This window comes from Notamacropus eugenii, chromosome 1 (assembly GCF_028372415.1).
Source record: "Notamacropus eugenii isolate mMacEug1 chromosome 1, mMacEug1.pri_v2, whole genome shotgun sequence".
Lineage (NCBI taxonomy): Eukaryota > Metazoa > Chordata > Mammalia > Diprotodontia > Macropodidae > Notamacropus > Notamacropus eugenii.
The window spans coordinates 41592465-41614225 of record NC_092872.1 but is presented as its reverse complement, the minus strand read 5'-3'; the positions used below and the strand labels follow the sequence as shown (position 1 = coordinate 41614225).

Sequence of the window (21761 nt, the reverse complement as noted above, 5' to 3'; positions counted from 1 at the left end):
TGCAAAACAACAGCATTTACATAATAGTCAGAACAAATAGAATTAGAAGTAAAATATATATTCTATATCATCTTTTAAAAAAATGTGAAAATTGTGATGTTTGTGCTCTTGAATTACCTGAGACAAATAAGTTCTTGACTGAATTCGCTGAATTTACAACTAAATCTCCATTTGGCTGTCCTAACCATTTTGTAACAAGGTAAATTATAAACAATTTAAGAGTTTTTTACTGGCCCATTTTACTCTTTAAAGAAATTATGCAGAGATAGGACCCATGAAATCAAATTCTCTAGATTAAAATGGATGTATTAATAGATTCTGGAAAAGACTGGACCAAGTAAGATGTACTAACTTAAAAAAAGCAAAAATAACACTCTGCCTTAATTAATCACTGGGAAATCTCTCTGCATTAGGGAAAGTCAATACAGTGGAACATTAATTTTTAAAGCTTTTCTTCTTATGAAAATGAAAAGCCAATCAGTGACTTACATGGTTAGAGTAGGGCTCTTAACCTGGGGAACATAGGTTGCAGAGTGTCTGTGAACTTGAATGGGAAAAAAAATTAGATCTTTATATTCACTGATCTATAACCTCTTTTGTACCTCATGCATCTTATTTTATATGCATTTAAAAACATTATTCTGAGGAGGGATGTTACTAGACTGCTCCAGAGTCCAAGATAAACAAGAAAGGTTAAGAACTTGTGGTTTTAAAGTTTGTGAAGGTATTAATCTGGGCTTCTTTTTCACTCTGGTAATGTTACTATGATTTACATAAAGAAATATATTTTTCAAAGTGCTTGTAACATCATCAATGAAAGCACAAGGATTTGAAACAATTAGTAAAAATACTTATGGAGATAACATACAACTACATGTCTAATAGCATTTTTAGCCATACATATTGGTTATGCGCCTTCTACTTGCAAAGCATTAGCTTTGGTATTGGGGACACAAAAGTGGAAAATGTCACGTCTCGGATCATATCCTGAAGAATCATTCTTAAATGAGAAAGGTGTGCATTTTGGAAGACTGGGGAATGAAGTTGATTAAGGGAACAACTGAGTAAGAACCTTAAACAGTAGAAGGATCACTTAAAAAAAAAACCTGTGACTTGAAAGCTTTCACAGTTTGAGTCAAAACAGACTTGTAAATCTGAAGATTTGTCATTACCAGAAATCCAGATCTCCTGACCAGTTTATAAAGGGATAAAACAGATTTGATGAAAATGTGGAGGTTTGAACTCTAAAAGTTTCCATGATCTGATGTATCTCTCTCTGCCAGGGATAACTATAAAATAACAAGGCTCATTTTAAAACACCTAGAATTTATATGTTCCAATTAACGTTGGACATATAACTAATTAACTGCTAACTCTGCTCACTAACTGTAACTAATATACATTTGAACAATGATTGCTTAAGGCATTTTTGGAATTCCTCTTTTGAAATTGCTAATTTATAAATGACACAAGACAATCAATTTTGTTAATTTGTAGTCAGTCATGCCCAGATCTTCATCCCAGATGGTAAAGGCTCACTTGATCACCTAGAGTAGCCCAAGACTTAGCTCTCAATAATTTTTTAACCATTTCCAAAAAAAATCAAGTCAACCCTGGCCTGCCAGCTGTTACCTATTCATGATGTTCCCCCTTCCATCTCTGTGCCTTTCCCCAGGTGGTCTGTCATGCCTGGAATGCCTGCCTTCCTTACCTTTACTTCATAGATTCCTTAGCTTCCTTCAAAGCACCGTTCAGATCCCACCATCTACCTATGGGAGGCTTTATTAATCCTACTTATTAGCACTTTCTTGTTGCTGAAATTACTCTGCATTTACTTGTGCACATGTCACACCCACCCAGTTGAATGTGAGTTCTCAGAGGGCAGTCTCTGCCCTAGAGTTTTTGCCTCTGAATCTCTAGCACAACACGTTGGCACACAGAAAGTTTGTCTGATGGAACTGAATCCTAAGAGGATGAAAATTTGCCACTGAGTATATTTGAAAGAATATGTTTTAGCATCTCTGGACGGTGCTAAGATGGGGCACCACAGAGTTCTGAAGCCACAGTAGCAGGGATAGATGAAAAAATACTCACTCACCTATGTGAGTTCTGGTACGTTTTTTTTTTTTTTTTTTTAAATCAGTCATATTACTTCAAAGTCACAACTGGTTTATCTAAAATAGTCAGAAAGGCTGAATTGTGGTTCCAAGGTGCTCTTCTTCATTGGTGCCACATATTGTGATCATAGCAACAAACTCAAACTTAAAAGCAGCCTGAAGAAAGCTTAAATCATGGGAGGGGCTCATCTCTCTAACCTTGAGCAGGCAAGGTAAGAAATGAAAAAAAGGGAGTGCTTGTTTGTCCATAGGGCCAGTTTCTGTTGCATGTGAAATCTCTGGAGGATTAGAGACAGAAAAATTCCAAAGTATGAAGCAGGACTTAAAGGCTACTGAGGTGTTTCTTCCAAAGGATATTTTTGGTGGGAAATTCAGATACTCATGAAAGCTCACCATTGGAATGAGTTTCAGAGGTAATCCTATCTATTATTGACCAAGGATCCCCTCTATAACCCCTCTGACAAGTGATCATTCAGCTTCTGTTTACCACTACCTGTGTGATCTTAAACAAGTCACTTTATCCTTATGGGCCTTAGTTTCCTCACCTGTCAAAAGAAGGGTTCCAAACTGGCAATGTTGCTAAAGTCTCTTCCAGTTCTATGATCCTATGAACACCAGTGATGGGGGAACTCATTCCTTTCTGTGACAGACTATGTGTCTTTTAGCACACAACACTGCTACAAAGAATGAATCCACATATTCTCTTTAGAACATTTTATTGCTAATTTGAGTGAAAGTACTGATGGAATGCTTATCAGCTTTATAGAGAGCATGAAGCTGGAAGGAATAATTAATAGGTCAGATGGTTGAATTGGGATTCAAAAAAAATCCTGGCTAGTCTAGAGAAATGGTCTAGTTCTAATGAGATAAAATTTAATAGAGCTCAACATAAAGTCTTTCACTTTGTTTAAATGGATCATGAAGCCATATTATGGTTTCATCCTTCCATGACAGAATCAGGATCCAAAATGATAATGACAGGTTAGAAGGATAGGATGACTCTAATAAGAGTAAAAAATTTAAGATATGTACTTAGGTTAAAAAAATTGAATATACACACACACACACATACACACACATATATGTATATACAAGATAGAGGTAGAACTAGGAAATAGTTTATACAAAAATTACCTGAAACACAAGCTCAATAGGGGTTGATACTGAAAAAAAAGGAATGCCCTCTGAGATGGTATAAACAGAAACATGGTATGAGAGAGATAATCGTCCTGGTCCTACATTTTAGGAAGGATATTGACATGCTGGAGAACATTGAGAAGAAGATGAGGATAGCTGAGAGGACTCAGCATTAGTTTCCAATTGCCATGGAAGGGCATAACATTGACTATTACAGAATGCTGCAGGATTTGTGATTTAAATTTGATGTACATGTAGTATGTTACCACAGTTTCCTCTGGGAAATCTTCAGAAGCATGTGTTTTCTTTCCAATTCATTTGAACAACAAGCAATTGGTATAGCTTGGTTATTTTTTTAAAGGCACAGCTACACAACTAGAGAAATGTGTATTTAGATACACAATACTTATAATCAATGATTTAGAAGAACTTTTGAGGTTGGGGATGGGAGCTGTGCTATTGACACTAAATATTTCAGATTGATACTAATACTTCAGAACAAATCTGACTAATCATATTTTCATAGATATTATGATAAACTTTCTTTACAGATGTTTGTTATTTTTTCAGATTGTCCCAGATTAAATTATCATATTATTTGTAATTGTTAATTACTACTATATACATACACACATATACATACCCTTACATGTATAGATATACATATATACATGTGTATGCAGAAATATTTACAAAAACAACGTGTGTGCATTAATTCATCCATCCATACACACATACTCTCTCTCTCTCTCTCTCTCTCTCTCTCTCTCTCTCTCTCCCTCCTTCCCTCCCTCCCCAGATATTATTTTCCTTTTGATTGTTAAAGACTTTTCACATTTCTCATCCCCATCTGGAGTCTACTATGAATATGTGAGAATGGCATAAGTAGGTGGGAATGAATATGTTTACACTTATGCTCTACGGGTTCACCACATCTACATGGAAGAAGAAGGGTACGGTGGAAGGAAAGTTAGAATTGGAGTCAAGAGAGATCTATGTTCAAATCCACTTCAGATATTTACTTAATGCAAATCATTTAACCTCTCAAGGTCTCAGTTTCCCTAATCTGTAAAAAAAGAATAGTAACACTTGAAGTATTTGTCTCAAGGGTGGTTGTGGGGAACAAATAAGGTCAATATGTAAAAAAATCTTGAAAATCTCAAGAGCGTAATATAAATTGTAACTATTATTATGAGGTATGCAATTTAAAAATGGGGTCCTTTGGGGAAGCCTAGATTGCAGATAACTTTTTCTTTACCTATTCTAAATAATGACAGTGTTTTTTTAGACAATAAGACCAAACTTTTTTTCCCTGTTTATTCTGGGCTATTCTGCAGATAAACTTTCTTCAAGAAAAAAGAAATGGAAACTTTATTTAATTTTTAATATAGGAATTTTATGCTAAACTGCACTAAATTATTGGTAAAGAAGCTCTTCCCTTGTTGCTGGAGGGGGTTGGAGTTAGTAGAATAAACCTGAACCAAATCTTGAACCTGCCATACCAGGAGTGACTGGAGGAACTGGGGATGTTTTCAGCCTGGAGAAGCGTACATTTAGAGGAGGCACTGACCAATCTGCATTTATTAAGCACCTAATACCTTATCATAGCTATCTTAGATTCAAGAACTACAAAGATAAAAATGAAATGGTCCCTGCTCTTCAGGAGGTGACATTCTAAGCAGGACAGCAAATGTCATGTATATCTCAAGAGTTGCTTAGGAGCAACTTAGAGAAGCTTAGACATGTTTTGCTTGGGCCCAGAGATGAAGATTAGAAGCACTGCAGAAATCTACATAAAAACAAATACAACGATGCAAATGAAAAAAAAAACCCCACTAAGCCCCCCAAGTGGATGTAACAAGATTACAAAGAATAAGCCTGACTTGAAAGAAGAGATATGAAAAGCTACCCTGCCTCAACATTACACTTTAGCAGAAGTGAGAAGTCTTGGAGTCTTATGTATTGCATGTACATATTTTCTGACTTTTTGATGTATTGATCAGTTATGCTGATTTTTCCCTTTTTATTATTTATTATATGGGATGGCCCCCTCAGGGGGGAGAAGAAGTGGTATGCGGGAAAATTATGATAATAAAAAATCAGTAAAAACTTGTTTAAAAATAAAGAAACTTGGAAATGGATTCAGAAGACTTGGGTTAAAGTTTGAGGTCTTCTATTCATTAGCTGCTGGCCCTGGGCAAATCACTTCCCTATCTGGGACACCACACACACACACACACACACACACACACACACACACACACTCTGTCTCTCTCTCTCTCTCTCTCTCTCTCTCACACGAAACTGGGCTAAACCCTAAATGCGCTCTAAGGTCTTTTTTATCTCTAACATTCTGTTACTCTGAACTTTGGGCAGGAAGGACAAAGTAATCATCATAGCATTGAAAATTTCTATTTTTTTGTTTTTAAAGTTTACACAGTACTTTTCTAACAACTTTTGAAGCAGTGAGTGTAAATATGGTCATCCTTATTTTTACCTTAGGCTCCAAGAAATTAAATTACATTTGTCCAAGGTCTCCTACCTGGTAACTTTCAGAGCTGGGATTGGAACCCGGGCATCCTGACTCTACTGTGTTTCTGCCACTTTGTCCTATGCTCTTTCTACTATGTTGTCTTGCTATTCTAGTGCAATGTGAAGGTATGTATACACACATACATATATATGCATGTGTGCACACATATATACATGTGTATCCATATAGTTCTATATGTGCATATAGAAATATATACTTATATGCATCTGTGTATGTATTATGTATATATGTACATATATATGAATGATCTCTCTAAGAAATAGACATATATAATATATAATACATATTTTATACATATATATATACATATACAAATACACCCACACACACACTTCTTTTAGTGATCATTCATCCTTTCTGAGCTGTTACCATGGTATTGTAGAAAAAGCATGGGATAGGTAAGTGAGGAGCCTAGTCCCAGTTCTGTCATGTAGGAGCTGTGAGTCTTTGGATAAGTCACTTAGCTTCTCTGACATGCAATTTCCCCATAAATAAAATAAATGGGCTGGGCTAAATCTCTAATTTTAGAAACCTTTTGAATCTACAACTTTAAGCCTGTCATTTTCAATGAAAAAAAAATCAAATTTTTTCAAATAAAGAAGCTGAAAGAGTTCTCTGAATTAATTTCTAGCTTTTGATTGTGACAGAGTGCTCTTTATATTTAATTTTAGCTATTAATTTCTATATATTTCAATATTCCATCCATTCTATCCTCACCCTTTCCACAAGTACTTTATTATACATTCCTTTCAATCTAGCTTGTTAAAGATTTAATTCAAGTCTAGCTATGAATGTCTGGTTAAGATCTAATTTATGTTTATGTTCCTTCTCTAATGTTTCCGTTTTCTTTTCTAATTGACTTATTTTCTCCATTCTTTTTCAGTTGTTTGTGTTTTGCAAAGCACTGAATTAGTTTGCCTCTGATTACCACTTTGGCTATAGCCCAAAGAATACTGTTGGATTCCTTGCAATTCTGTGATTTATTTGTCTGAATGTTAAAACAAAACACCAAACTGTCTGCAGGCTATTCCTCCCCTCACCCAATACACTGTCATTAAATTCTTCATGATCCTTTATTTTATTCGTTGGGTTATCTTTAATTAACATTTTCATACTGTCATGATCTAAAAAAAAACTAGTGAGTCTAATTTCACATTGTATCATTTAAATTAAATTATATTCAAGTCAGTTTCACAAACATTTGTTAAACACTTATAACATGCAAGGTACTGATATGAAAAAGAGCTGTTCTGGCCTCTAAGGGCAGGGGCTGTGAAGATGAGACGGGGAAGGTGGTAGATAGTATATGTACCAGCGAGTACAGTAGAAGGTAATCTGAGGAGAAAGATCAGTAACATCTGGGGGGCCCAGGAAAGGCTTTCGATTTTAAATGGCAGAACTGAGGAAGGAGGAACAGCTTACATGAACACACAGACAGGAGGTAGAATGCGGAATTAAGAGAACAGGTAACAGTGCAATTTGACTAGAACCTATGAGTACATGAAGGAGAGAAATAGGAAATGAGTTGAAAAGGCCACACTGAAAAGGGCCTTAACTGCTAAATTGAAGAGGCAGTATTCTGGGCTAGAGGTAAGACAGAGCCATGGAAAGTCTTTAACAAGGTGAGTGACAGTGTCAGGTCTAGGCCTTAGCAGTTATAAATCATTGGAGTCATAAAAAAATGATCTAAATCATGACTAACGGAGAGGCAACATGGCATAGTGAATAAAGAACTGCTCTTGGGGCCAAGAAGATCTGACTTTCTGTCACGGCTCTGCCATATATTGGCTGTGTGACCTTGTGCAAGTAACTTAGCCTCTCAGTGACCCAGGCAGCTCCCTAAGGTGGGAGGCTGCAGAGGAACTTCTGGCATGCATTGGTACAGAATTTCCTCATATTCCTAGCATCAATGAAACCACAGGTCCCAGTCCCTACTGCTATCCCTAGCACTAATAAAATACAGATTCAAACAATACACAGTAGGTCTCACAACAGTCGGATCAAATTCACAAAGATAAAAAATGGAAACGGTCAAGTTAAGGGCTGTGGAAAGACAAACATGAATATACTGTTGGTGCAGTTGTGCATTTATTGAATCATTTTGGAAAACGATTTGGATTTGTTCAAGAAACATCACTGCTCATGCCATTTGACCCAGCAACTCTACTACTGGGAATGAAGTAAAAAAAAAAAAAATAGAAAGTGCCTATATACCAAAATACTTATAGCAGTACTTTTTAATGTAGCAAAAGACTAGATGCAAAGTAGGTGCCCATTAATTGTGGTACTGCTGCACCATTCAAAATGATGGATATGAGAAATTTGGAGAAAAAAGGCATGAACTGCATGAACTGATGCACTCTGATGTAAGGAGAACCAGAAGAATGATAGATCCGAATGAATATTCTCATGTGAAGGAGAACAACCCTGACTTCAGAACTCTGGTGAATGCAGTGACCATCTCGGTCTTGGGGGGCAGAGGATGAAAGATGTTTTTCTCTTCTTGATAGAGAGGTAGGTAGAGGATAGGGAATGCTGTGTACGTTGTCAGGTGTGGTCATTTTTGGGGTGGCTTTGCTTACGTTTTTCTTTGCTACAAGGAAGGAGTCAGTGTGAAGGAAAAGGGTATGCTGGGTAAGGACTAGAGTAAAAAAAAAAGGTAGCAGTAAAACAAACAAACAAATGAAACATGAGAGAAAGATCACTGGTAACCTTGGAGAGAACAGTGTCAAGAAAAGCAGATATCAACTGAAAAATCTAATCTGGAATAGAAATATCAACTAAGGCACTGAGTAAAGAGTACACAATTCTTTGTTTGCTATATTATAATTTTGTAACTTTACTCCAAAAATATTATAGAGGCATCTAGCTGGTGGTACATTAGATGGAGTGCAGGGTCTATAGTCAGGAAGTTCTGACCTGGCCTCAGACATTTACCAGCCACATGATCCTTAAGTCATGTCTCTTAACCTCTGTTTCCCCAACTGTAAAATGGATATCATAATGGCACTGACCCTCCAGGGTTGTTGTGAGAATCAAACCAGATAATATTTGTAAAATATTTAGCACTGTGCCTGGCACATAGTAGGGGCTATCAAAATGTTCATACCCCTTTTCTTTCCCCTATTATTATTTATAAATTTCCATGAAAATCTCATTTATTTCTTCCCTCAGACCACTTTGCACTGTGCCCTCCATAATGTATTTATCCCTCCAAATAGGTACTAGAGATAGTATAGTACAATCTTGGAATCAGGAAGACCAAGGTTCAAATACCATCTCTGGCATACACTAGTTTTGCGACCATGGACAAAAGTTGCCTCTCATTGACGTAGGCAACTCTTTAAGATTCTAAGTTGCAGAAAAGGTGCTGATTTGCATCAGTGAAAGGAATTTCCACACTGGGAATTCCCTTGACCCGTGAAATCAGAGGTTTACATGCTTCCCTCCCCTAAATAAATTTTATATCTATCTGTTGATGCCATAGACCCTTATTATCAGACTATAACCTTCTTTAGATGGGAGGGCTGTGTCTTATCTAAGCATTGAGTTTCTTTTAATGTCATTTTAGTGTTCTGTAAGCTGAGGGTGCTTAATAAATTGAAAAGGAAATTCAAAACTTTCTGACTATGATTTTTATGGAACCTTTTCCATATCTTCAACAGAAATATAGCTGAAGATTAATATCTCAGCTTTGTCCAGTTTATATTTTGAAAATTAAAAACAAACTCTAAAATAACTTTAATTCAGTGATGTCTGAAGTTTCACATGCCATACATTTGGATAAAATGTCACAAGGTCAATTCTATTTGCCAATCTTCATGATCAAGGAAGAAGCAGGCAATAATGACTTTATTCTTATTTTGGGTGAGATTTTACATGATGAAAAGAAATGTTTGCGATGGAAAAGAGAACCAAAGAAAGACAGCTAGACAATCGAATTCCCCAGAGCTGTATTATTAGTCTGCCACAATGAGCTGTCACTTGGCTCTAACTCTCCCTTCCTTATAGGTAGAAAGAGTAAAAAGGCCAGTCCAGGAATGCCACCCCAAAGTCCTGGGGCTCTCCTTAATTCTGTATGTTGGCTAAAGGCAGAATTGGGGGGTGAGGAGAGGAATCCGTGGTCTCTCTTTAGGGCCACTTTCAGTAACTGTCTTCCTGCCTTCACACACCAATTGCCTAGACTGGTAGCACCTATTTGTGATTCTGTTAACCCATACTACTTCATTTGGTAATCATGGCAGTGTAATAGAAAAGCACCATTAAGCCCCCCACGAAGGACATTTTGAGTAACAAATATGAATTCTTTTCCGCTAGCCTAGATGCCTTTACCCAATATCCTTCAGTATGCATAAGATATCTGCAGTTTGGTGGCAGCAGCAGTAAAATCGGAAAGGATATCTTTTTTAAGGTCACCACCTAATCAAGAACCATTTTCCCCTCTTTGGTAGTAGGCTGCAAAGAATAATGACAACCTCAAAGCAACCTCCTTCCACCACTGCAGTGTACCCTCCAGGGCAGTGTGAGCCTTTGTAGTAAAATAGTCACTAGGTGGAGCTGTCACTCCTTTGTCTATGACCTGGGGCCTTTTCTCCAAAACTGAGTCCCTTCCTTAGGCAATGCAGACAACCAGACAGCCAAGAGGAGGATCTAGAGCTCCCCCCACCCCCACCCCAGTCTTAGACAGACATCAGATGGTGGACTTTGTTGGACAGAAGGGGGTCTGGAAGTTTGTCTTGGGAACTTGGCACTCATTAGCTCTTTCAGTTCCCTTAAACAATCTGAATGATTTAAGCTTTACTTTTTCTTCTCTTTGCTCTCTACCTCCACCACTTTTTTGAGAACATAGACCCATATAGGGTTTTATAGCCAGAAAGAACCATACACAACATCTAATCCAACCTGGCTATTTTATAGATAAGGTAACTATGATCCAAAGAGGGTGATTTTCTCAAGTAGCAAAAGGTAGTATTCATACTCAGATATCTGCCTCTGAATCAATCAATCAATTAATTAGCAAGAATTTATTAAGTACTTACTACATTGCTAGGCACTGTGCTGGGTTGGAGTCCAGTGCTCCATCTACTATAAACGCTATAGATTTTCCTTCCTGCTTCTGATGGGCATATCCCATCCATGGGGGACCTATTTCTTCCCTCTAGGTACCTTATTTCTCCAAGGGCAGACAGTTAATGCACAATCTCCAAACTGATGGGCAACTGGAGGTTTAACACCAATTAGGATCTCTGTTGACTAGCACACACCTGTAGGCCACAGTCTCTTCATCCCTCTGAGAGAATGTTGAGGCCCAGAGCCAACAGTGTTGAGAAGCAAGGTGTAGGAAACTAACAAGCCCCTAGTGCTGAGACACTACAGGGATATGGTGTATGACCCTGGACATTGTTATGCTGGAAAAAATGGAATAACAAACATCAAGGAACATAAAAGATCTGCAAAATGAAGTTTTATGGGAATTCATCTTAAGATATGGGTTTGTGTACATTTCAAATAGTGCTGGTACATTTAAGGGTCATTTGACTTATGTTCTACACTCATAACATAGGGACTGCTTATATAATATGCACTATTCCAAAGAGAGAGGTAAATTGCTTCACTGATTTGTTTAGTATACTGGATTCTGATTTGGTTTCTGGAGACCTGGTTTCTAGTGTCCATTCGATTACAAAGCAGCTGTGTGACTACAGTTGTCATTTGACTTCCCTGGGTCTCAGTTTCCTCACCTGTAAAATAAGGGGATGAAATGACAGGTAACTTCAAGGACCTATTCAACTACATAGAGTAAAAAGTCTATTTTTTGTGTTTCTCAGGGCAGTCCCCAACTTTACCCCCCCCCCCCACTTCTACCTCCTCTTCTATTAAGTTCCACATTATAATTTATATCCAAGTTATTAGAATTTGCAGTAATACTGAAGAGGGAGGCAGAAAACTGAAAATAATAAAAAAAATAGAAAAATAATTTCTATTTGGCCACACAGATGGCTGTGGAAGTAGTAAAGGGTGTAACGCTTCTGCTCTGTGGTAGTAGATTTACCTTCCAAAATGCGTTTTGCTTAAACGAATACTCAAATGAGCTTCCAATTTCAAATTAGTTTGCATATACTAACCAAATAGAATGGTGAGAGGGGAAGCAGTTTGGCAGCCTGCTATACAGAAGAAAGCCATTTTAGAATAAAAATGTGGGGTAGTTCAATCCATAGTTATACCCTGTGCTATAGGGGATGTAGAAGAGCCACATGATCATTGAACTGGAACTCTAAAATCAAACTGTTTGCAGAGATAATCTCCAACGATGCCACTTCTGGTAAGGATACTAGCTACCTGATGCATTCAACCCTGGCAAAGGTCTCTCATTGCTTCTATGCTATCACAAAAGTCTCTGCTAATTTTCCTTGCAAACCAAGGTAAGGGCGGGGCTTTAGGGAAGATTGGGAATTATTCAGACATGAATCTGAATTTTATATAATCACAGTCATAATTCATTCCTTTCAATCCTTCCATTTACTCCAATGTAGAAGATAATTATGGAGCAGTTATTATGTGCTAAACTAAGTATATCTTTCCACATGCAATTCTTAGTATGGTCCTTGACTACAATGAACTAACAGTCATTGAACTGCTTCTCTTCAGATCTGGTTTTCCTTGAAAAGTCCAACCTTATTGAACCTAATTCAAATAAATGAATATTTTTTTTCCTTATGGACTTTTATTCAAGAAACCTTCCTATTCCTTTATGATCACTTTTAATCACAGTTTTTTAGCTTTCATGAGTTTTTACCTCTTTCAAAATGGCTGCACTTATGAAAATGCACTGGTTTTATTTTTTCTTGCTTAGAAATAAATGGGAAAGTTTTGTGGTTTGCTCACATATCATTTAACATGATTGAACTGAACACATTTTCATATATTGTAGATCACATTCACACTTAAAATTCTGCAACTTTCTATTAAAACATTGATTTCTACACTGACACTCAAGGTTTACACAACAAGTATATAACTTCAGAGCTAGAGAATCTTGCATCATCTGTTTCAGTCGTCATCTTTTAGAGATGAGAAACCAAAGTCCAGAGAGATTAAATATTTGCTTAAGTTTGTTAGTGAGAGGAGTAAGATTAGAACCCAGGTCTCCTGAGTCAATCTAGTATTTTGCATGTGAAGAAGCAATTAGACTTTCCATTTTCATTTCACGCCAATGGATCTATTTTCTATCTCTCCATCCTCCATCTTCTATCCATTATCATCTGCTTCTCTAAGGAAATTGCATGGGCACTGAAACATTAAGTGACTTGCCAATGGTCACAGAAATAGTATACACCAGAAACACCAGAAACTTTGAATAAGTTTTCCTCAGTTGAAGATGTACTTGATAAATTAAAATTTCAAAATAAATTCTGAGTAACACAAAATAACATAAAATTTAAAATAAACATTGAGAAAATTATGATTATATAATATAAATAAAAACTGAATATTTAAAGTTTATAAGAAACTATTAGCCTTGCTCTAAAGAAAAATTTCCTAGAAACTAGAGATACCTAAAAGTGGAGTGAGCTACTTTAGGAGAGAGATAGGGTGTTCCCTGGCTCTTGGAGGCTAGATGGTAATTTATCAGACATATTGTCATAAGAATTCTTTTTCAAGTATGGATCAGACTAGAGGAATGCTGTATGTATATATGTAGACATCACTGCATAGCAGATAGAAGTCCTCTCTTGGAATCAGGAATTACAGGATAATATTAGTATTGGAAGAAACCTCAGAAAAACTCCTCTAGTCTGACACATACCTGAAAAAGAATTCTTATGACAACATATCTGATAAATCTCCATCCAGCCTCCAAGAGCCATGGAATACCCTATACACTTGTAACATCACAAAACTATTAAAAACTTGGATTAGTACACAAAAATATAAATGACTTCCACGGCATAGTTTCCCAAGGTAACCATGACTTTAAATGTAGTATTCTTAAATACCTTTATGATTTTTCAGGTATACTTTTCTGGATTGTGTAGGTGTAATTAGAGTCAACTGTTTTTTTACATGACAATAAACATTTATATAGGATGTCTAGACAAGAAGAAAATTCAAATAATGATAATTTTTTCTGCTCTTCTTAAAAGAGAATTGACAGCTAAACAAGCAGCTAGTAGGGATTTATTTAAAAAAAAAAAAAACGATTTCCAGGGCATATTATAGAGTCAGTATGGATCTAAACCAGTCTTTCACACCTCCTATGTGATTAGTGCTGTATAATAATAGCTGATGTTCATAATTACAACCCTGAGGCTCTGCAAAACCAAGAAGTGACTTCTGAATCATTAAAAAAAGATTAGATTGTGTTTAGTATAGTTTCGTGTTAAGTAGAGTTCACAAGTGCTATTTTAAAAATTGGTATGTATATGTGTTACATATACATGGCAGTTTACCCATAACACTCAGTTATACAGAACGCTATAATTCCAGAAAAATGAGAGGCTTTGTTCTTTTTTTAATGACTGAAATATGAATTATTTTTTATTATTATTTCCTCAGAGTTTTCTACTTCTTTACATGGAAAAACCGTTATGCTTTGCATTCTGCAAAAGATTGCTTTGTTTGAAAGTATTCAAGTTCACTTCAAGAGAAACATGACATCTATGCATCACTCAAAATAAACTATCTTTCAGTTCAATTCTGAAAGGATAGTGAATGGCTGGCATATATGTCATCACACAGTTAAACAGCATGTCTCATGACTTAACAGGTGTGCAGACAGATGCAACCTGTTTATTATATTTTATCCCAACTCTTAAAAATTTCACCATTGCCAGAAGGCCACTAGACACCTGTACAAAATTTAAACCAAAATAAAAAATGGAATAAAATCCAGCAGTAAACAGGTTTTAATTCATTTATTTCCCTCCTTATGATTAAAAAAAATCCCAGAATTTTAGACTCTCAGCTACTTTAATAAGATATTTATGTGTGTATATATATGTATATACATATATATATTTGGCAGGCAGTCATCCAGAAGAATATTTTTTTTGGACTTATAAGGCTACTTCTAATTAGAGGCCTTGCAACATAGAAGTCTTCCATTTCCATTGCTGAAAATAAAGGCATTATCAGATTGTAGAAATAGGCATGTTTATGTGTGTAATTGTTTTGTATAAAAGAAATACACAAATGTGTGTGCATGTGTATCTGTCCTAGTAAAACTCTGTCTGGATAGACAGCCTAGATGTGACTGGGAAGAAAGAATGATCTTAAACATAGGAAAAAAAATCTTCATTTTGGGCTTAAGATTAGAAATGCTAATTAAAATCATTTTTGAGTTTAAAAATGTGTTACTCATGACTTAAAAAGGACTTTTATCAACTTCATTATTTTAAAACTTTTTTTAAAAGTCTATCTTAAAGAATGCTAACAATTCTTTTTACATCTTTTCAGAACTACATCAGCTCTGTTAAAATGTAGACTGGCTAGGCAATTGGGCAAATATTTTCATTTAGATCATAATGCAAACATGCTTTCAGGGGAAATCTTGTTTAAATTTTTCCATGTGATAAAGCAGCAAAAAAAAGCAGTAAAAATATCATAGGGCAAAACCAAAGTAGAAAATGTATTGTCAAAAAATTTCTGTGCAAAATGCCTATCTGATGAAAATTAGGAACTATTTTTTGGAGAAACCAGATGAAAAGAATTGAAGACTAAATTCTTCCACAGAAAACATTTTGACTTTCTGTGTATGAAGAGCTTAGTCTTAGTAGAAGCACTCATTCTGACTGAAAGGATGCAAGGGAAGTTATTGATATAACCAAATAAAGTAGAGAGCTTTAGAGATTAAAATTAACACCTTGGACAGCCTGCCACTCAGAAGTGAATGGATTCCTAAGCTGACTGTAGAAGATAATGGATAAACCATGACAAAAGGTGCTTTCACAACATATCCAAGTAGCAGCTTTACTCAAAGGAAAAAAAATAGGGATGATAAATGAATTTATATGTATGAGGAACCAGAAACCACCCAGATAAAAACCACAGTAGTTGTGGAAGTCATAAAATATGGATCTATTCCACAGCAATAAAAATGTGTAAGGTACTATGTATGGTAGGCCTGGGAAGGAGGGGTACAAAGATAATAACAAAATAACCTTGTCCTCAAGGAACTTCCATTATAGTGAGGAGATATAACAAATACACAGATAATACAGAATAAATGAGAAGGGAGAGAACACTAAGAACTGGGCAATCAGGGAAGGATCCATGGATAAGCTGTCTCGAGCACTAAACATTGACAGAAAACAAATGCTCTGAAAGGCAGGAGGAAGTACAGGAATGGAGGACAACTTGGGTAAATAAGCAGAGACAGAGAATGCAATGTCATATTTGGGGGATGGGTTTCATTGGAACAGAGTGTGTGTGAAGGGCAATAATATGAACTAAATATAGAAAGGTAGGTTTGTATCAGCTATAACTCCAACTCATAATTGATTTTGGAAAGAGGCATTATTAGTCTAGGTAGCTGCAACATATTACCAACAATGACTTACAGATAGAGATCACCCAAAGAGCAGGCCAGCCATTGAAGGAGGAGGATAGACAGCAGCTAGACAACTTTAGGGTTGCACTGGTAGCTTCAAGATATTAAGAGAATGACAGGAAGGAATTTGGTGCATGGTAGATCTCTGTGGAAATTTTATGAAAAGATATAATTTAAAAATTGGATAAAATGTAGAAGTAAGACTGGATTGTGATTTGAACTGCGTAGTTCATCAGTAGTTCCATCAGAATTGGAGCACCAGTAAGTTAATATTCAAGAATGAGATCATGGTCTAGGTATAAATTCTGCTAGAATGTACTAATAGGCAAATATCCCAAAAGAAAATCCTTAAAACACCACTCATCTCCAATGAAACTCCGTCCTCTGGAGACAATGGCAATGAGGAATGAGTCGAGAGCTATTCCTAAAACAAGGGAGCAAATGGTGATGAAAAAGACATGCACTAATAAAAGGGGTGGGACATACATACTACAAATATACATAAGATAAGGAATATGGAAATAAATTACAACCACTGGCAATAATGGTCACCTGAACTAGAGGGACCTGAATGACCTTTTGTTCCTAAGATAGGCCCAACACTTCATCTATGTACATCTTGGAATTATACTTTCAGGGTGGCTAGCAAGTTTTAATAGCACCCTATGAATTCAAATGAAGAGTACAAAAGCCATTTTTTCTGATCTGATTTTCAAGGAGGCCTGGTTAGAAAGGTGTGGGGAAATCAGGAAAGCAGTGGCTTTCTTTCCCTGTCCGCTCCTTGTCCCCTGTTCCCTCCACCCCACCTTTAGATAGCCAATTTAGAACCAGAAAACTGAGCAGGAGCCAAACAAGAGTGAGAGGCATCAGTTTTCTGTGATGAGACTCAGGGTGTCAAATTAGCCTTAATTGGACTCGTGGGCTCCATAATGGGTGAGACCGGATAGCCTATGGCACACTGGTCAATTCTAGAGCAAGAAGTTTAAAATCATGAGGGGTTTTCAGGCCTTTGGATCTCACAAGAGGCATTTAATGCTGAATTTTCTCATGTTCTTGGTTTTGCTTATGTCTCTACCTCCTATAGCAACTGCCAATGCATTGTGAATTGTATAGGCATACATAATTATAACAATGGTATAGTCAATATTGAAATGTTCCATTTGGTTCTTACCATCTAATGCTGTCTGCACAAACATCCTTGGAAGCTGTTAACTCTCCATATTATATAAGCTGCTCATAGCCACTCTGTGTCCCTTAGAGGTATAAGGGAAAGCAGGCATCTCTCATCAGGCTTATTCACACAGCACTAATGAGAACCCCTGTTATTGTTATATCCTGTTCATCCTATTAAAGAATCCCATGAGCATTTGACATGGTTGGCCAATATGTCAAGCACACTAAAGAATATGCCAATTTTGAATGGTGTAGTGAGTCTGGCATCAGAAATTTCAAAGTACTTACCTTATATTTAGGTAACTACTGGCACCTTGATACCAGGAAATGGAAAAAAAAAAACCAAACTGAAAACAAAGACCAGTGGGAAAGGCAAAAACTAAGAATTTCAAAGATGGTGTTGGCTCACCCCTAAAATTGAACAACTACAGTGCTTCTTGTCTAGTTGCACGCGTGCAAATTTGTTGCCCCTTTAGTATGTTTACCTTTGGAGAAAAGTCCAAAAGTACATAATTTTGGAGAGAAAAAAGTGATATGAAGGCAGTATCTTGCTGCACCAAAAATCTGATCTTTATTTTATGTGGGCTACAATATTTGAAGCAACCTTTGAGATAAGCACTTCAAAACAGGAAAAATTCACTAATTTTTAATTTTCATCTTATTCTACTTATTGGTAGAAGTCAAACATGTTAGCATAAAAACGTATCCTTTGTTTAATAGAACTCAAGTAGTTTGTAATATTGTTTATGTAGAAAGTTACAGTTTTCCCCAAATAAAGTACACCAGCCACCATTTGGTTTTTTATGTCTCCTCTTGATTATCTTAAGAGATCCATGTTTTTTTTTTAAACCTACTAACAAGTTCTGCTGAAGAAATTTGGAAATTTGCTGAAGAAGAGATATTTTCAGTATTATCCAGCTATTTTTGATGAAATGAATTATTTATTCTGTTTTGTCCTCAGCATGATGAACATACTTTTTGCTCTTTGGCACTGAATAAGGTAGATTTTATTTATTTGTTCTACCTCTTTAACTTTGGATGATTATTTTATTTTGTAAACCATACACTCTTTTTAGTTTCATCCCTCCCCCCAAAATTTTCAGTTAATAATTATAGATATTGAGCCTCTCCAATGCACAACAGGGTAGAACTCTTCTGGTTGCTCTTACCTCGCCCATGACTGCTATAGGTGTCTCTCCTGTTGCCTGAGCAACGCGATGTTCTACTAAGTAAAACATATATTCATCATAGAGCAGACGAATGAGGTGGAATGAGCCAAAACTAGCAGCACTGCGCAAGGTGAGGTCCCGAATAACCATTGAACTGTTCCAAGAGAAAAGATACATAGGCATCAGTGTTATTGGCAGCCAAAGTAGCAGTTGACTTATATGACCCATTTATGGCAGAAACTTAAACAGACTTTGTGTTTGCTGTCCTTTCAGGTGACAAGGGAAGACTTTTATTACTGAAAGGTATGGTTGGCTCAGATACTTTAACTAGGTGCTAATGTAACCATAGTTAGTGGTTCAGTTCTTGCATAGTGCACAAAAAAAAAAGAACTTTCATGGCTCCACATGTCACTCTAAATATGATGTAAATGATGACAATTTGAGAGGCACTCTAGTGTGGAGAAAGAGAACTGGATTTGGACTTACAAGACAGGTTTAAATTCTGGATCTGCCTCACTGTCAGAGAAACCTTGGGTAAATTACTTATATCATATCATGTAATATGATGAGGAAGGAACAGATAACTTCTAAGACCCCTTCTAGTTCTAAATCCTATGATCATAGCTATTCATATAATTAAAACCATAATCTAAATAAAGGATATTACTTTTTCCTACCTTACTCAAACTAAGTAACATGGTATATTATTATCACAACTTCCAAGAATTAGAGTTAATTATTCTGGGAAATGAAGAAACACAGAAACATGATATTTGCTCCAATTTGCATCTTTCTGGGTGAGAAAATTTAGGAACCAGGCCTACTGGCTATAGAAAAGGGCTGGCAGTCATAAGATCATAGGGTCAAGAGCTGGAAAAGCCTTTTGGGATCACCTACTTTCATTCCACAGATGAGAAAACAAAGGCTCAGAAAATGGAAGTGATTTGCCAAGGACACACAGCCTTTAAGTAGGAGGGCTGGGCTCTGACTCTAATGTATTACTTTTGGATTCTAATCCATATTCTGAAGTACTAATTTATTTAAAAAAACAGACTAATAACAGGACTGCTTTTGCCCCTTTTCTTATGTCACATCCTTTAGATATCTTCCTTCACTATCTACTCCTCCATCCCTGTGGCACATGAAGAAATGTCCCTTCTTTCCAAGATAAATCCTCCTATGCACACAAGTGAACCTATTCCTTACTCTCTCCTCCAGAAGATTCCCCCCTCCCATATTATGCCCATCTTCTATCTACCTTTCAGTCTCTCCCTATCTACTGACTCCTTCCATATGCACATATCCCTCCCTATCCTACAGAATGAAACAAAACAAAAAACAACCTCCCCTGATCCAACCATACCTGCTAAATATTGTCCTGTAGCTCTCTGACTCTTCTTGCCCAAAATGTTTGAGAAAGCCATCTACACTAGGAACCTCTGCTTCTTCCCTCACTTTCTTGTAAACCCTCTGAAATGTGGCTTCTGATCTGATCATGCAACTGAAAGTGCCCTCTCTCAAGTTACCAACCCACCAATCTTTATCGCTAAATCTAAAAGTACTTTGCCATCCTCATCTTCACTCATCTTCACCGATCTTTCAGCAAATTTTGATACTCTTGATGATATCCTTCTCTAGGTTTTCATGGCATTAGGACTACTTTTTCCCAGTCTCTTTTGCTGGATCTTCATCCAGACCACACCTACTAATTGTGGATCCTACCCTAAGTTTTCTTTTGTTTTCCTTTTGTACTATCTCAGTAATATCACCAGCTTCCATGGGTTCAATGGTTTTATATATACATATATATATAAATATGTATATATGTATATATACACATACATATATATGTATATATATACATACATATGTGATTCTAACCTCTATCCTGACCTGAACTTTTTTTCTCACCAACTTCCTTTTAGATATCTTAAATTGGATATTCTGTAAGCATCTCAAACTCAACATGTCCAAAACAGAACTTATTTTCTTTCCCCCCAAACCCTCCCCACTTCCCAACTTTCTTATTAAAGGTCAAGAGCTCCATCATCCTCCCTGTTCCCGAAGCTTGCAAACTCACTGTCAACCTTGAATTCTCTCTCTCTTCCCATCATTTCCCCCATGTGTAATCTGCCATCAAGTCTTCAACTTTTTACATTTACAGCCCCTTCAGAACACTCAGTCAGCCACCACCTTGGCACAGACTCTCATCATTTCACACCTAGACAATTGCAATAGCCTGCTGGTCTGTCAGGCTGTCTCTCTGAGGTCTGTCCCCACTATGATCTATACTTTACTCAGCTATTGAGGTTATTTTCTTAAAGTGTAAGTCTTACTGTATCTCTTCCCTTCTCAGTGAATTCCAGGGCTCCCTATCACCTTCAAGATCAAATAGAAAGTCCTCCGTTTGGCATTTATAACCCTTCACAATCTTGATCATTCCTACCTTCCCAATCTTTTAATATTTACTTCCCCTCCAAGAATCCCATTGTCCAGGTACACTGACCTCCCTGATGTTCCTTCAATACAACACTCTAATGACTCCAGACCTTTGCAGTGGATGTCGCTCTTTCCCAGAATGCTCTTTCTCCTCACTTCTTCCTTCTGGCTTTTCTGGTTTCCTTCAGACTCAGCTCAAATTCCATTTTCTACAAGAGGTCTTTTCTGTCCTCATCCCTCCACCCTGTGTATGCTGCTAGTGACTTCTCTCTGAGATTATCTTCCATCTTACTCTGTCTGCCTGCCTGTCTGTCTCTCTATGTATAAATCGCTTGTATGTGCCTATTTATTTACATGTGGACTTTCCCATTATTATGGGAGCTTCCTGAGGACAAGGACTGTGTTTTTGTATTTCTTTGTATGTCCAGCCCTTAGCATACTGCTTAGTACATAGTAAGAGCTTAATAAATGCAAACTGACTGACTGAGTGTATGCAGATTCTGAAAGAGCCTAGCTGACAACTAGGGACTAGCTAAGGATGTCCCAAGTGTTTGGAGTAACTTCTCATCAAAGAAAACTATAAAATAAGTTGTTTAATGCTGTAATGCAGCATTTCAATGCCA

At 36.7% G+C, this 21761-nt stretch overlaps 1 protein-coding gene across 7 annotated transcripts in view; it reads right to left on the bottom strand.

Annotated features, from left to right (window-relative positions):
• RFX3 (regulatory factor X3) overlaps positions 1-21761 on the bottom strand; it is a 330189-nt gene that overhangs the window by 8671 nt on the left and 299757 nt on the right. For 6 of the 7 annotated variants that reach the window (XM_072597449.1, XM_072597443.1, XM_072597457.1 and 3 more), the window contains one exon: positions 18700-18853. In XM_072597449.1, coding sequence (XP_072453550.1) covers positions 18700-18853 — 154 coding nt within the window. Of the gene's footprint in view, positions 1-8; positions 11550-18699; positions 18854-21761 lie in introns of those variants that run through there. The other variant, XM_072597478.1, reaches the window with a different exon arrangement.